Source organism: Lacerta agilis, chromosome Z, assembly GCF_009819535.1.
Source record: "Lacerta agilis isolate rLacAgi1 chromosome Z, rLacAgi1.pri, whole genome shotgun sequence".
NCBI lineage: Eukaryota > Metazoa > Chordata > Lepidosauria > Squamata > Lacertidae > Lacerta > Lacerta agilis.
The window spans coordinates 29,351,262-29,367,039 of record NC_046331.1 but is presented as its reverse complement, the minus strand read 5'-3'; the positions used below and the strand labels follow the sequence as shown (position 1 = coordinate 29,367,039).

Here is a 15,778-nt window from a genome sequence, read left to right as displayed (position 1 = left end):
GTAGCCAACCGGCATATATTTACAAAGGGTCTGCTTTAATAATATTAGTTTCAACCATATTTGCATATTGTTTAAATGTTTCAATAAGGTATGTTCATTGTTCTTACATGCAGGACCACTGAATAAGTGTGTTCAAAATGCATTGGGCAAATATTGTAGCCACTTTATGTCTGTGCATCCTTGAGATTTAATCTCCCCACTCCCATCACTACTGATGCCTTCCGGCCAAGGACGGCAGAGCACTTTAATCTACTTTAATTGTACAATTTGAATCCCTCCCACAAGAGACTTACAGTCTGGAGACACCCTCCTATGTTCAACTAGCCTTGCTAGCTTCTTCTTTGCAACAGCGAGCACCTTGCAGAAAGGTGCAGAGACCTAATTAACACTCCGTTGTTGAGCTGTCAGTGCCTTCCATCAAGCATCAACCAGGAAGAGTATCTGGTGTAAATGGAATGCACATGCCACCCCAAAAGAATCAATTTATAACCTTCCCCTTAGTAAATAAGATTTTTTTTTATAAATGAATAATGTGTTTTATGAATGATACTCATGTCAAAATGTTATAGTGAGCCAAAAGGGGAATGGAGGAGCCACGTTTGTTCCATATTGGACCCCGGCAGCCACCTATGTAGTCAGGTAGTGAGGAACTCCTAAATGTACTGCTGATGGGCAACTGGGAGGTTTGCTACTTGCCAGAAGAAGGTGAAACCTGCCAAATGGAGGTCTTTTGTGTATAACAGGGGGGAGATTTGAGTAAATGCAAGAAGAATGGGCTAAGAAAGAAGAGGAGACAGGGATGGTTGCAATATCTACTGGAATGGTTAATGTGTCGGGAGTATGAATGGCAGACTTAGACAGGCAATTCATAAAATATAATGATAGACAAGTTGGAAAGCATGTAATCCATGCATGCTCCCGATTTCACAGAACAACTCCTTTTTATTACATTTCTATTACGTTTCTGGGTGGTTTTTCTGTAAAGAGGATGGGACACCCACTTTCTGAAGTTTTAAAAGTTGCTACCCACTTCGTTTGGGGCCCTTCTTCTTCCTGTTGGAGGAGGGAGGAATCTCTGTTGCAACCATTCAATAAGGATTAGGCTTAGCAGCCAGCCTTGCTTTAATTTTACTTGGTTGTCGTCTCCTTTTTATTTTTCTGAGAGCAGACCTGGGGGAATTCTGAGCCCCTTGAGTGGGACTTCAGCTGTAAAAGTGAACCCCAGTTTCTATAACATTGATATGGGAGCTGGGAAGATGATGAGTGCAAAAGACCCACTGGCAGCAGCCATACAGTTTGGGAAGACAAGAGCCACAAATCGAACAATGAATTTTCAAATACAATAATACCCAAACCTCCTAGTTTGGAGTATCCTTGAGGACTTGGTAGTACGTAAGGGTTAACACACATGAGGCACATGAGAAGGAGGAGTTCTACCATTACTCCTTCTTACAATTTTCTGGCTCTCCTTTGTGCACTCCAGTTAGATGGCTACATTTGGATTAGGTAAATTCATGAGTCAGTTTGCTGTCTCACCATCCTCAGGGCCTGTCCTAACCCTCAGGCTGAGTGAGAGCCATTTCAGGCATCAGTTGCCAGGGATCAGGGTGTGGTGGTGAGCTGGAAGAGGGGAGGAAGTGTGCATGTCAGGAAGCAAAATATATTGGGATATAGTGGGAGGAGAGGGAAAGAGAGGCCAGTAACCCTTTTGAAGACCCGTCAGGACAGACCTCGCTCTTTCTTCCTCAGCTCCCACCTTCTCCTGCAGGGTGAGACAGCAGCTGGGGTTTCTGCATTTCCCGGTTGCTTATGTGACACATAAAAAAACTATGGTTCACAGAAAAGGATGGGTTGGTGGAGTTCATAGCCAGGGAAACTCGTTGCCATTGTGTCTTTGGCTTCCAGGCTAGAGCTGCTACGAAGCTTTGCATCTTCTAAGAAACTGCTCTGATCCCAGTACACCTGTAACTCAGCGACCTGCTTGGATGGGGCCTCTGGGTAAGCATCACAGCTTTTCACTATATCAAAAGGTCCTGGACTGTACACAAGGCCTTGTGTGTCTAGATGAGCCTGCAACTTCAAAGAGCTGAGGGGAATATCAGCCCCAGATGAAGGCAGCCATCTCACTTGGCCACTTTTATAGCTAGTTCTGCATTCCCAAGAGACTGTCTCCAAGCCACCAAAATGAAATCCTCCAGGTGATGGCAATGGGTGTTCAGAAGATTCCAAGAGCTCCAGAGCACTTCTGTAGTCCTCATCATCTGAATAATCTTCCTTCACCAGGCCTCCTGATGAGAGGGAGTCTACAACAGCAACTGACAAGCAAGAGGGGTCCTCATTGCCCTTATCAAAACCATTTGGACAATAGTCACTTGATCCCGGGGCACCTAAACTGCCTGGAATCAGTTGGAACTGGGGGTTTTCCTGCTCTGTTGGCAGACCATCTTCCGAGGGCAGCTGCACAGTAGTTGAGATGAAAACTACGGAATCAGCTTCCAAGTGAAGTGCAGGTATCAGAGCAGATGAATTCCTGTTCAGAAAAACCTGTGGACAAATGAATAGATCATTGCTCCTATGTAAACCAGGAAGAAATTCAACAGGGCAGTATGCTACCACATAAAATTTCATGGGCAGAAATAGGTCCATCAGAGGTCCTTCTCTAGGCACCCCTCTCTTCAAAGGCAAGGCAGGAGGTGACTAGATAAAGGGGGGCTTCTCCCATTTGTGGAATACTCTCTCCAGATGCTCAGGCACCACGTGAAGGCTCTCTTATTTGTCCGAGCCTTCCAATGAATAGCACACTGCTTGTTTTGTGTTGTTGTTTTTTCAATCTGCTGCTCCACAATATTAAGGCTCCCCCATTATTTTTTAAACACTGCCTATTAATAAAAGCATCAGTGAAAAAGCTTCTATTCCAGCTTGCTTCTTGCTATGCTAGATGTCTTCTTGCAAGGGGATTCTCCCTCCCCCTCACCCAGAGGGGAGCATTCAAGACTGCAATTTCTTCCACCTGCAGTCTGAAATGACACAGTTCATCCTATCACCTCAGGATTCTTCTCACTACCAGTACCAACTCACTTTGCTGCAAATGTAGATTGAGACTTTCACAGGTGGCAACTGGTTTAAAATTGTAGGGTATACAAAACACTGGTGTCCAAGGACGATACTTGTAAGAATAATAGCCTGTTTCAACAGGCTTTGGGGAACTGACAGCTTACACACACACACACACACACACACACACACACACACACACACACCCAAAAAACACAGAACAACAGTTTTTTGTGTTTTGTTGGGGTGTGTGTGTGTGTGTGTGTAAAATTGTTTTTAATTGTTATTTTTTAAATGTTTTTAGCTGTTCTTATTTTTACCTGTAAACTGCCTTGGGTCCCTGTCAACAACAACAACAACAGCTGTATGTGTCCACAAGAGAGTTGGCCCAAAGCATACATTCTATCAAAAACCGGTGCAGATCTGTTGATATTTGTGCCAAGCTGAAGCAAACAATTGCTACTCACCAGGGATTTGGGTAGATTCGTTTCTGAGGTGCTCAATTGCATGTACTGCTTAAGGAAAGTCTTTCCAACCCCGCTCAACAGGATGAGTCCAAAAACAGAGGCCAACACTATAACAGAAAGGGTCCAGTAGTCACCTGAAATGGGGTAAGAAAAGTTGGGAGAAAAAATAACCTTTCTTCAATTAACACCATTCTATTCTACAGTGGTATGTTGGTTTAAGAACAGCCCTGTTTATGAACGATTCGGTTTACAAACTCCGCAAAACCGGAAGTAGTGTCCCGGTTAGCGAGCTTTATCTGTCTATGAACGGAATCTGAACGGTAGGAGGGTACCAGCGGCGGGAGGCCTCATTAGGGAAAGCGCGCCACAGTTTAAGAACAGTTTCGGTTTAAGAACGGACTTCCGGAATGGATTAAGTTCGGAAACCAAGGTACCACTGTATCAGGATTCTGAATGAGGGCTTTTCCAGGGGAATAAGTACAGTGGTACCTCTGGTTATGTGCTTAATTCGTTCCGGAGGTGAGTTCTTAACCTGAAACCATTCTTAACCTGAGGTACCACTTTAGCTAATGGGGCCTCCCACTGCTGCCGCACCGCCGCACAATTTCTGTTCTCATCCTGAGGTAAAGTTCTTAACCCGAGGTACTATTTCTGGGTTAGCGGAGTCTGTAACCCGAAGTGTTTGTAACCCAAGGTACCACTGTAGGTCCATTGCAGTTTAATCTTTGCATAGCTAATCCTGACGGCCTTGATAGTGAAATCTTAATTTAGTCCATATTTGGAGGACTGGTGGAGACAGCCACCCCACTTTTATGTTTTCCTTATACAGTGGTACCCCGCTAGACGAATGCCTCGCTAGACGAAAAACTCGCTAGACGAATGGCATTCGCTAGCAGAAGGCAGCCCCGCTAGACGAAAAAGTCTATGGGGCTGCCTCGCAAGACGAAAAAATTTCGTCTTTTTTTTCCGTTTTGCGGAGCGCGGCTCCCATTGCCGCTCCGCAAGACGAAAACCCCGCTAGACGAAAATTTTCGCGGGACGAATTATTTTCGTCTAGCGGGGTACCACTGTACAGGTGACTCTCAACTTACGCAGGGGCTATGTTCCAGGAGTTGCACATAAAGCCAAAATCTCATACAGTCAAGATACATTGGTTTCAATAGCAGGTAGGATTGCCAAAGTAATTTTCCCCAGAACCGTGCCCCCTTCCCCCCCTTTTAATTTCTTTTGCCCAAGTTGCGAGTTTTCTGTATGTCACTTCTCAAACCTTCTACAATTTTTCAATACAAATACTTACTCTTCCCCTTCTGCATTTCTGAGACCAAGAGAATGTTGTTGTTGTTATTTATTTATTACACATACCTCACCTTTCCTCCAAATAACTCAAGGTGATGTACATGATTCTTACCCCACCCAACCTCACAACAACATATTATTTATTACCTCTTATAAGCATATTAAATTAAACTAGGAGCTGCCATCCCTGGTCACCTTCTGACCAACTCTGCTTAAGATTGTTTTTATGTCCAATTCTCATCGTATTGTAAATCACCTCAAGGTGCCTCAAGGGGAGCAATTCATAAACAAAATGAAATGAAATGAACTTTGTGAGGTAGTTTAGGCTGAGACTGAGAGAGAGTGACTGGCTCACAGGCACAAGTGAATTTCACGGCCAAGTGGGTATTTAAATATGAATATCCACTGTTCTTCCAGCATAACACACTCTCCTAACACAGGCCCTCATATTTCCAGTGTATAAACTTGCAATCTGCACATCTCCCTCCTCAAATCCTGAGCAGGAAAAAAGAAAAGAGGGAGCAAGAAAGAGAGAATGGAATTGGTAGAAAGGCGATATGGGGGTGAAGAGACTTAACGAAGAGCATCTCCCAGATCTTCACTCATAGTGTCTAGCAATAGATGTAAGTGATGAACTCCTCTACGGTTTAATAGCTGCCCATTAGCAACTTGCTCCATGCTGAGTTTGGTGGTTCCCTGGAAACCTGAGATAGAGAATTAAGATCTATTGGGGTGTTAATGTTATGAGCGCCTCCATCCTATGCTCAGGTTGTATAAATGTGTAAATAAAACCACATCTTCTAAAGACACCACAGTCTCTGCTGACCTTTATTCCTAGGAAACTGAACCCTGGGTAAGCGCAGGCACCCCTGGAGTCTCTCACACATTGAGATGTTGGGGTAGTGCAGAAAAACAGCAAAGATTAGGTAGATTACCCCAGTCCAAAGTGAGTAGGGGTGAAGTCTCTTTGTCTCTTACCTGTTGAGCTAGCTGGCGTTTTAATACACTGCACAGCTTCCCTGGTTGGCTGGTTTGCAACTTCTGCTTTGACACAATAATTGGTATTTGGCTTCACATTCTCAAAGGTGTGTTTTGTTATGTTTCTTCTTCTTTGTTTGCTATCCATCTTGGGAAAGAAGACACATAGGGTATCAAAGCAGTTCTATGCTCTTAGAAACAACAAAAGGCTAGCGTCACTTTTAAGGTCAATATTTAAACTGGAAGCCTTTAGGTAAGGCTGGGGGCAAACAAGTTTTCTCCAACTTAGTGCTCTCCAGATGTTGGACTACAACTCCCATCAGCCCCAGCCAACATTGCCAGTTGTCAGGGATGGTGAGAGCAGTACTCCAATTGGATCTGGTGGTCATTCATGTTGAGGAAGGTCAGTGAAAACCACAATTAGCTATTTCTGGTGTGGCCTAATGGCTAAGAAACTGAGTTGTGGAGCAGGAAATCCCTGATTCAAAGCTAGCCTCTACAAAAAGGAAAGAAAGAAAAGCCAGTTGCACTGTGTTCCTATGCATCTCTTCTCAGAAGTAAGTTCCACTGAGATCCATCTGCACTATATGTTTAAAGCAGTTTCATGCCACTTTAAACAGTCATGGCTTCTCCCAAAGTATCTTGGGAATTTCAGTTTTCTAAGAGTTCTGGGAGTTGCTAGGACACCACCTATTCCTCTCACAGCTACAATTCCCAGAGGCCCCTGCAAAGATGGATTAACTGTTAAACAATTCAGAATTGTAGCGCTTTCTGAGCCACATGCCAGTGCTGGGTGTGACCAGGACAAAAGTGGGTGGACCAACAAATGCAACTTTCCCTTTTGTACAATAGGCTAGTTTCTACTATCTTCCATCTAGGCAAGCAAGAAATATTATTGATTTTAAGGGAAACATTCCAACCAGGCAAAAACACTTGGCATGCGAGACAAGGACAACGAGTAGGGTGGCCAGGGCAGAGTTTCAAGGGCCAAAGAAGGACGCCTTCAGCCTCTGGCCTGAGGTTCTCCACCCCTGTGCGAACCCATTCAATACAATCTGCCTGGTTCAAGGAAATGGGCATTGAGGAAAGGGAGATTCGTGTTCAACAACAACAACAACAACAAACCCAACAGCTGTTCAATTCATCTTCACACAACATTACGTTCTGGAAATCTCCCCCTTCACTACTGAGGATGATCAGGATCTTTAGAAGGGATGTGAAAACCAATGAGTCATTTTCCTCCAGTGGCATCTGGGGCATAGAGATGGATACAGTAATGCTACGATCTGCAGCAGCCAGAGAGAGAATGAGGGGGCCAACGACAGCTGTGAAGAGAGAGGGAAAAAAGGAGATACATTTGGCAGGTTCCCTTTCACCTTTCAGTGCCCCAGACAGAACAGGCAACTTAGATCTCGCCATCATCAGCACTTTTAATCTCTGCGCTTTCTTCTGAATGTCAGGGCTAGATGACGTACTACATTAAATCCATGTTTGCATTACATGATGTTTTAAACCAGAGATGGACAGGACACCCCTTCAGATGGAGCTGCCATTCTTCTGCAAAGTAGTACACGCATGGTCACCTAACCCAGTTCAAGTCTTTGACAGAAAAAGTTTCCTTACTGTCTTTGTACAGCTGCAGCCCATTTGAATAGGTCCAGTTTGAGGACCTGCCTCCATCCTGGGCTCTCACCCTGGCTTGGTAAAAACTGAACAAGTCTGGCAGATGAAGCTGGCAGCTTCGGTTTCCTCCGAGATTCCTTATTTTGCAGGACGGCTCTTTGATCCAGTCAGGATAAGACCTGTTACTTAGAAGCAGAAGATGCAATAGTACCATGACATATCATGTTTTAGCATTTGTTTCACCCTACCCACAACCAGCCTGTCCGTGAAGGGCAGCACCCTGAGAGGAGAAAGAGCCGCCATTGCCCAAAGTGGCAAAACAAACATGAGGCTCGTGGGGTGGGGTGGGGGTGTGCACCTCCTACCCCCACACCATCATGCCTCCGCCCTTGCAGGTGGAGCTGCTGGCCCCAAAGCCATCTCCTGCCCTTCGCTGCTGCTGAGTGCTCCCCTCTGCTGGGTGCTGCTGCCTCCTGCTCAACTCTGGCAGCTGCAGTGGCAGTGGCAGGCTCATGGGTGGCTGTGGCAGGCTCCTCTGCTCACCCCTTCTTCTTGCCTGCCCTCTTTGGGGCAGCCCAGGTGTAAGTATAGGTTTGCTACTGCCATCCATGAGTGTGCCAGCAGTGGGGTAGAGGAGCACCAAGCAGCAAGCACCCAGGAGCAGTGAGCACCCAGCAATGCCGAGTGCTGGGCACCAGAAGGTGATGAGGGCTAGGTCACAGGGGTTGCCATCTGGGGTTTTTGCCTCTAGTGGCAACATGGCCTGGGCCTACCCTGAAAGTTAGTCTGTCTTTTTTTTAAAAAAAAGAAATATTATTATTTATTCATTTTATAAGAAAAATACACACAAAAAATGAAAACAAAAATTTCTTATACTTTTAACATTTTAACCTTAACATCTTAGGGTGGCTTCCCCTGATCTCCTACTGCTGGATTTCATTTACAAACTTCCCTGACAGTTTCTTAACTTTATTTACCCTCTATCATCCTTATTACATCTTAATCTCCTAAACACTCTACTTATCCTACCTATTTTTAAATTTTATCATCATATCATTCAACTTTAAACACTTCCCTATACTATCTTTTCCAACAACTAATTTCTCATTAAACGTCTAATTTCAAATCAAGTTAATATCAAATCAAGTTAAAATCTATTTTTCATTCCTCAAATCTTGAATCATTTCCCTAGTATATATCTACATTAAACATAAATTCTAATCATCATAATAATTGATATTTAATACCGAAAAACCTCCGCTCCCTTCCCTAAGGTATATCCAACTTTAGAAAACAAAAAACAAAGCTTTTTCAAGTCACTCTGAATTCCTTCCAATCTTCATGCACCGTCTCCTCTCCCTGGTCATGTAGTCTCGCTGTCAGCTCAGCAAGTTAGTCTCTCGTTCGTGATTTCAGTTATGATCAAAATGATACTGCTTTCAGGAATACCGTAGCCAGGATGGAGCCAGTGGTGTACCTCCATACCTGGAGCACTGATTTACCCCGTTGTTGCTGTTATTTATTGAACATGATCATTTCTTGTTACGCACAAAGGTATCCAAAAGGCTTGCAACATATTTAAGACCATAAGCATAAACAACTAAAACACATTGTAGGAAAAACACATTTAAATGAAAACATATGCTCTTCATTTTAAAAAAAATTGGCAAGGAGCAGCAAGAAATAAGAGCAGCCGATAACATTGGCAGCCCAGCTAAAAGCAAGCAACATCACTGTAGTCTAATCAAAAGCCTGAAAGGAAAAGTATGTTTTTACCTGAAGGCCTCTGAAAAGAGAGTGGCACAGATGGGGGAGCCACAGCTGAAAAGCCCCTTTCCTTTGTCACCTATGCACCCCCCCTCCCCAGAAAACACATCAAGGGAAACTGTTCTTAACACCCATAGAGACCTTCCTTGAAATCCAAATAATAATTTTCGAGCGGTGATTTTGGTCAGTACTGTGGCACTGGGAGTGGGGGTGGATAGACTGAAACTTACCCTCCCCATCATTCCAGCCTTACAGCTGCTGCACAAGTAACAAAAACCAGGAACATTTGCACTCATGCAGTTAACCTCTTGGCAAGTTTGACCCTCAGTGTTGACAATGCTTAGCTAGGTGGACTGATTGTCTGGTTCAGTGTAAGTTCAAAAGAGGTGGTTCTTGGAAAAGAAAATGTCAGCATACCCATTACTTTTCTCCACCTCATACTGAGTGCTGTTGGTTGAGTCTGGAGACTGGTGCCATGTCAAGGAAGTGTAGAAGTTCTCCGAAATTAGTGCCACGTTTTGTGGAGGAAGCAGGATTCCTTAGAATAAGAAGGGGAAAGTGAACAAATCGAGAACTCTGGAAGGAAAGAACTCTCCAAATATGCTACTTTCACCTGAAAAGGATAAATCCTGATGAAATCCAAATATGCTACTTTCACCTGAAAAGGATGAATCCTGACGAATACTGTATATACTTAGAATTCAGGGGATGGGAAGGCCTGGATTCAAGCCAGACCCAGATGCAGAGTGAGATGGTTGGGATGGGTTTTGGCTTCTCTCAAGTTCTCATTTTTTTCCAGTATTTAGTTAAGTTCTCCACATTTCCATAGCATTTTGCTTCTTCTTCTTCTTCTTCTTCTTTTTAAAGGTCCTCATGAAAATTCATCAGCATTCCTCTAGGCAATGTAGCCTAACATAACATGATTACAAAGCTATTTTTTCTAATATGATGCATGTTTGTAAGTTACATTTACTTAATTTTAACATACACATTTTTGTACCGATATAACTTGGATGGAGAACTGTGTTGCAAAATTCACAGAAGTGTGAATTTTGAATCATGGATGTATTTTAGAAAGAGCAGATTGGGTAAGGCCACCTTTAAATGCAAACTGAATCTAGTGTCTCGTCCACCCTGTGGTTTGCAGATCTGGCTTGAACTCATACCAGGATGCAGATCTTCTTCAAAGATCTACCAAAGAAGTAGCACAGGCACCCCCAAACTTGTCCCTCCAGCTGTTTTGGGACTACAACTCCCATCATCCCTAGCTAACAGGACCAGTGGTCAGGGATGATGGGAATTGTAGTCCCAAAACAGCTGGTGGGTGGGTCGCGTTTGGGGGTGCCTGAAGTAGCAGGACTGCAAAGGAACTTTTTGAATCACCGGATGTCAGATGAGTGATAAGTGGGCAGCCCCACCCAAATGGGCCAATTCCCCACCCATTATATAGGCTGCAGATGTATGCTGTGTATTGTCTGTTGAACAGATATCTGTTAGGAGACATCTGAATGCAGCCCTGTGTAGGCAAGCTTTTTTAAGGTTTAATGTTTTACTATGTTTTGCCATATGCTGGAAGCTGCCCAGAGTGACTGGTGGGGAGAAGAAGAAGAAGAAGAAGAAGAAGAAGAAGAAGAAGAAGAAGAAGAAGAAGAAGAAGAAGAAGAAGAAGAAGAAGAAGAAGAAGAAGAAGAAGAAGAAGAAGAATAGTTGCTCCACACAGCCGATGGTTAAAGTAACAGCTTTATTATGCAAAGCTCTGTGCAGCTTCCTGGTGGAGCTCTAAAAATCCAGTTCTACAGGTTAGGTGGCTCTTAAAGCAACAGTGCAGAGTTTTTTCTGTGTACCTGAAGGTAACATTTCCTAAAAGGATATGAATTCACCTGAAGGAATGGGGTCTGAAAGGATAGGGGTTTGAGGAAACCAGTTTTGAATTGGGAGCCTTGGGAAATTGGAACAGAGGGAATCCTCAATTAGCTAAAGGTGTCCTGATGCTTTCAACTTTTCTTTGCATTGACCCGATTCTCTAATTTCCTGACACATTTCACCTCTGACTGTGGCTGCCTCTGTACTAAGTAGAACTGCTTTCTTCTCTGCTGCCCTCCTTCCTGGCCACCTCTAGCTCCACAATTTACAGGTACTGTAGATTGCCTTTTCAGGAAGACACCCCCCTAGCAAGCTCTTCCCTTACCCTCCTTTGAGGAAATATCAGCTGATCATTTCAGTTGACAGCCATCAGCTTAAACCAATGATAGGGCAGGACACTTCCTTCACTTATCCAAGGTCAACATTTGTGTTGCAATACTCAGAAATGCCTGCATATGTAGTACAACTTCCTAATGCCTTTTAATTCTGGGTCCTGGTAATCAAGTTACCGGTAAATTGATCGCAAAGACCTAGAATGCTGCACAAATCCAACGAGGTTTCTGTGATCTATGTGAACCAATACATCCTCATTAACACCTCACCAGTGTGTGGTCAGGTCAGGACTTTGGGGGCAGACATCCACGGTTCTCTCAGCAGAATAAGGACCCCAGAACTCAGTAGTTCTTGCTTATCACACTTTGATATAAAAGACACTGTCATCTAAAATTAATTGACACGCGCATACATTCCATGCCTCTCTCATAATTATCTTAAATCCAGAACATACAATTACCTAATTGCATCACTTCATCTAGGCTGACCTTTTGCCAGTTTTTGCTTGATGTTATCAAAGCAACATATTCCTGTGCTTGCATGCATGAATTTATTAGAAAACAGGATTTCCTTCTCAGCTTATATCCCGCCCCCCACATGGCCCTGGAAGGACCTTTATCTACAAATAGATAAAAGGCCTTCAGGACACATTCCTTCTTTGCCAGAAATGGGGGTGGGTGAAGCTGTAGCCATTCAGATGTTGTTGGGCTACCACTCCCATCATCCTCCCACTCCTATGCTGGCTGGGAGGCTGGTGGGAGGTGGAGTCCCACAACTTCCAGAGGAGTCCCAAGTTCCCCATCCCTGGTGTAGGCACTAGGAGCAAAGAACAGGTAGCCAACTTTCCTTCACCAACTTAAGGAATCAAAGACTTACCAAGTTGGAAGGAGTGACCAATAAAGAGCAAAAATGCAGGCCACAATGCAACGGCCATGGTTCTTGGCTGGAGGGCTCTGCTCTCCTTCCATCTGTATCCCAGCCATACATTTGAATCATATAAATCGGACAAATGTGGAAGGATGAATTCCTGAAGTTACCACACCTTAAGACTGAGTTTTCTCATTGCATACCAATTACTTAAGTGGAGGATTAGCGAGCAAATTCTTTTTGAACAGGGGGAGGAGCAGGAAGAGGGTGAACAAGGATAGTCCTTTTGTTTACGTGCACATGATCTGTGAGCGGAATGCTGGTTGGGAGCCTGTACGCTGTGAATACTAAACGTCATACCAAGCAACCTAATTCAAACTAAAAAAGCTTTATACCTGCCCCTTTTAATCCCATCAGTCAGTGTCAAACAGAGCTCCTTTTGCAAAAGCAGGCTAACAGAGTGATGGGCTGGGTCTGGGCAGATCCAGGTTGAAATCCCCACTCACAATTACTTCCCTTGCCAACTTTTCACCTTTATGTGGTCATCCACATCTGCAAAAAAGGAAAGGGAGAGTGAGGGTGATGATTGGATGCCTGGTTTTTCCCATGTGGGGGGGGGGAGAATGTGTCTTCCTGATGATGTGCCATTCACACACAAAGACAATGATTTAATTTAAATGGTTTTGTTTCCCACCCCAAGCAAATACCGGTAAAACTTATAAAGTGAAAGTGCCTGGGGGCAATGGCTATCTGATGGTGGGCATTCAAGAACAATAGCAGCACTGTAAATAGCAAAAGGGAAATAATAAAGAAGTGGAGAAATAATCATATCCAATACGTAAGACGCAATCACTGCCACTGTCAGGAAAATAAAAAAACAGTGACATTATTTTTGCAAATCACCACACCAGGACAAGATCATTCAAATTTAATTAAACAAGAACCATTTTGGATAGTATGAATATTGATGAACAGGTACAGATCAGCAAACCTCCTCCCTACTCCTGTGTTAATTAAAAGTAATGAACATATTACCTGCATTATATGATAAAAGCCTGCTGTAATTAAAGGACTTCAATGACCAGCAAAACACAATGGGGGAGAGAGCCAACTGCTGTTCACAGGTCAGAGTGGTCCATAATTGGGCTGCAGCTGCTGAGAAAGGCCCCCCCCCCATCCTACCCATTGCTTCTTACACCCTAGATAGTTCCTTTCTTTCTTACAGCTGTCAACAATGGATGGATCATTGTTTATTGGGAAGGTTTGTAGCTCAGTCGTAGCGGCACGTGACTTGCATGCAGAAGGCCCCAGGTTCAATCAGAATGACCTCAGTCTGAAAATCCCAGAGAGCAGCTGCCAGTCAGTGTGGACAAGACAGAGCTAAATGGCCCCATGGCCTGACTCCATATGAGGCAGCTTCCACTCTTCCTGTGTTGCTCTGCCACTCTTTCAGTTTTCACTCTTATTTTTTATAATCTATGCATTTTCAGTAGTAAACACAGACAAATGGTCTAACTCAAAATAACTCCCCAATTATGCTTGCACCCTGCTCGCCATTCACTCTATGTACGTGATACTGTATTCACATACGGGTGTTTAACAAATCATGTGTAAATACTAAAGGCATTAGGTAATATGATGCTCATTGTCTCAGTGGATTTACGGTACTCCAGCGATTACCATGAGTCAATGGATGTGTCTTTGTCATGTCATGGTTTCTGATGTGTTGAATAAAAATGTACCATGTTTCCTCAGGATTGTCCTTGGTGTGTTCTCCGTAAGTTGCTTAGTTTTTCCACAAGTGCATTGGCAGCTGTCTTCCAAATTCGAGCCAAAACTTGTCTGATGGCCACCAAAACAAGGCTTAGTAATTCTTTAAAAAATTAGCCCTTTAAAACTTCAGTTTAACCATGCTAGTCTGGGATCACAGAGAACCACTTGACTTGTAATAAAGACTTCATCCATTATTAAACTCCAGAAACCTTGAACCACCATGCAGTTCCACATATGGTTGTAAGATCCCAAGCACTGGGCAACCTCTCCAATATAGTGGGTTTGAATGAGGGTTTCTTTTATTGCATATAAGAGGTGTGCAACACCACAAAGGTAGTATATTTATGCTGTTTTCTTTCAACCTTACAGATATGGACTTAGAGGACCGTTTCCCCCAAAGTTTATGCCACTCAGTTGGCTCAGTATTACACTTCAAATCTGTTTTCCAGAAAGATTTTAAGGAACCTAGGTTGTCCATCATTGCCTCACAAATAATTTTATAGATGTGTGTGTGTAGAATTTAGATGTAACTGTTCTATAGGTTTGAGTGGTATGATGGCTTGAAACATAGTTGGATATAAAGTATATTATTTGATGAACCGTCAGTCAGTTTCGTCTCAAAGGCTTTGTATCTCACCCTTCAAAACTTTTACAGTCAAATTATTATTATACATACAATAGTGAAATAAATAAATGACTAAATAATTTTATGATTAGAAGTTTGGATAGGAAGGGCTAACAGAGCCAGGAGTACTGCAGGCAACTGCCTTAGGCCATCTCCAAAATGTTGTGGGGTTTTTTGCGGGTTTAGTCTGCAACATCTCATTGATGCAGTAATAGTGGATTTATACTGGGCTGTGCAGACATCGTTCTGCTTTATTAGTTGTTCTGTGATAGCTCCCCAATGCTACCACCATTTTGCTAGCTGCAGAACTCTTGCACTGTAGCACAATGAAAGTGGGACAAAAAAGTAGCAGACCTGGGATATTTATCGCTATGAAAAGTTACAGGGTTTCAGCAGGAAGCTATGTGGCATGCACCAATTCGCAAATGAAGCAGTATGTCTACTGCAAAACACTGGCAGGTGCAAACAGTCTTGAAAGCATAATTGTGTATATGCAGTTTTGAATGAGTATGAAATTATCTGAAAGGGAATACTTCCTTCCACCGACCAATCCCAGTGGGGCAGTTGGGTGATGTGAGACTCTTAGAGGGTCTCCCCATTTTTTATGGCAATATGAGTTCCTTGCAGTCCTGCTGTCCGCCGTTAATTTATCCCTTTTGCCCTGGACTATTTAACTTGTCAGGCCTAACATAACATTCGCTCTGTTGATTGATTTCAAGAATTACAAATCTACCCTGTAATAACTCTGGGCAGTAGCAAATCTTAACCACCTTGACCAAGTCAACAAAAAGGTGGCTGAAACATGCACCAACCATTTCAGACCCTACAATTGGCAAGTGAGGTCTAATTGGTGGTGCTGCCACCAAGGGCTGCTGGTTGGCATTGACCCATGACAGGGCTTTCTCAGTGCTGTCTCCAAGTTTGTGCAATGCTCCCCCCCCCCCCGGTGAAGTGCACTGATCTCCCTCATTATTGAGTTTCAGGCATTTGATTGCTGAATATTGTTTTTACCATTGATGTTTGGCACCCTAGGCTTCTTTGGGAGGAAGCAAGGGGTAACAAAGGCTGTCTATATTCTGTACTGCATCCAATTCAGGATTGTTAATTCCTTATCCTTGTGGCTGCAAACAGG

General features: G+C 43.5%; 1 protein-coding gene across 1 annotated transcript; it reads right to left on the bottom strand.

The window, feature by feature from the left end:
* Positions 1-1,317: 1,317 nt before the first annotated feature.
* Positions 1,318-12,567, bottom strand: LOC117040374. The gene is made up of 7 exons (XM_033138106.1): positions 12,258-12,567; positions 9,603-9,723; positions 7,419-7,603; positions 6,921-7,120; positions 5,796-5,943; positions 3,522-3,655; positions 1,318-2,544 (listed from the first exon to the last, which is right to left on the bottom strand). Exons 1-7 carry the CDS (start codon positions 12,313-12,315, stop codon positions 1,828-1,830), a joined length of 1,563 nt encoding a protein of 520 aa, XP_032993997.1. The 5' UTR covers positions 12,316-12,567; the 3' UTR covers positions 1,318-1,827.
* Positions 12,568-15,778: the final 3,211 nt, after the last annotated feature.

Bases quoted from the DNA above. Each gene is read 5' to 3' on its own strand.
- LOC117040374 (XM_033138106.1), bottom strand. From the start codon at position 12,315: ATGGCCGTTGCATTGTGGCCTGCATTTTTGCTCTTTATTGGTCACTCC. The intron at 7,121-7,418 runs GTAAGGAAACTT...CTCTCTTCACAG, and splicing joins GCTGCAGCTGTACAAAGACA to CTGTCGTTGGCCCCCTCATT. The intron at 3,656-5,795 runs GTAAGAGACAAA...ACCCCATTTCAG, and splicing joins AACGCCAGCTAGCTCAACAG to GTGACTACTGGACCCTTTCT.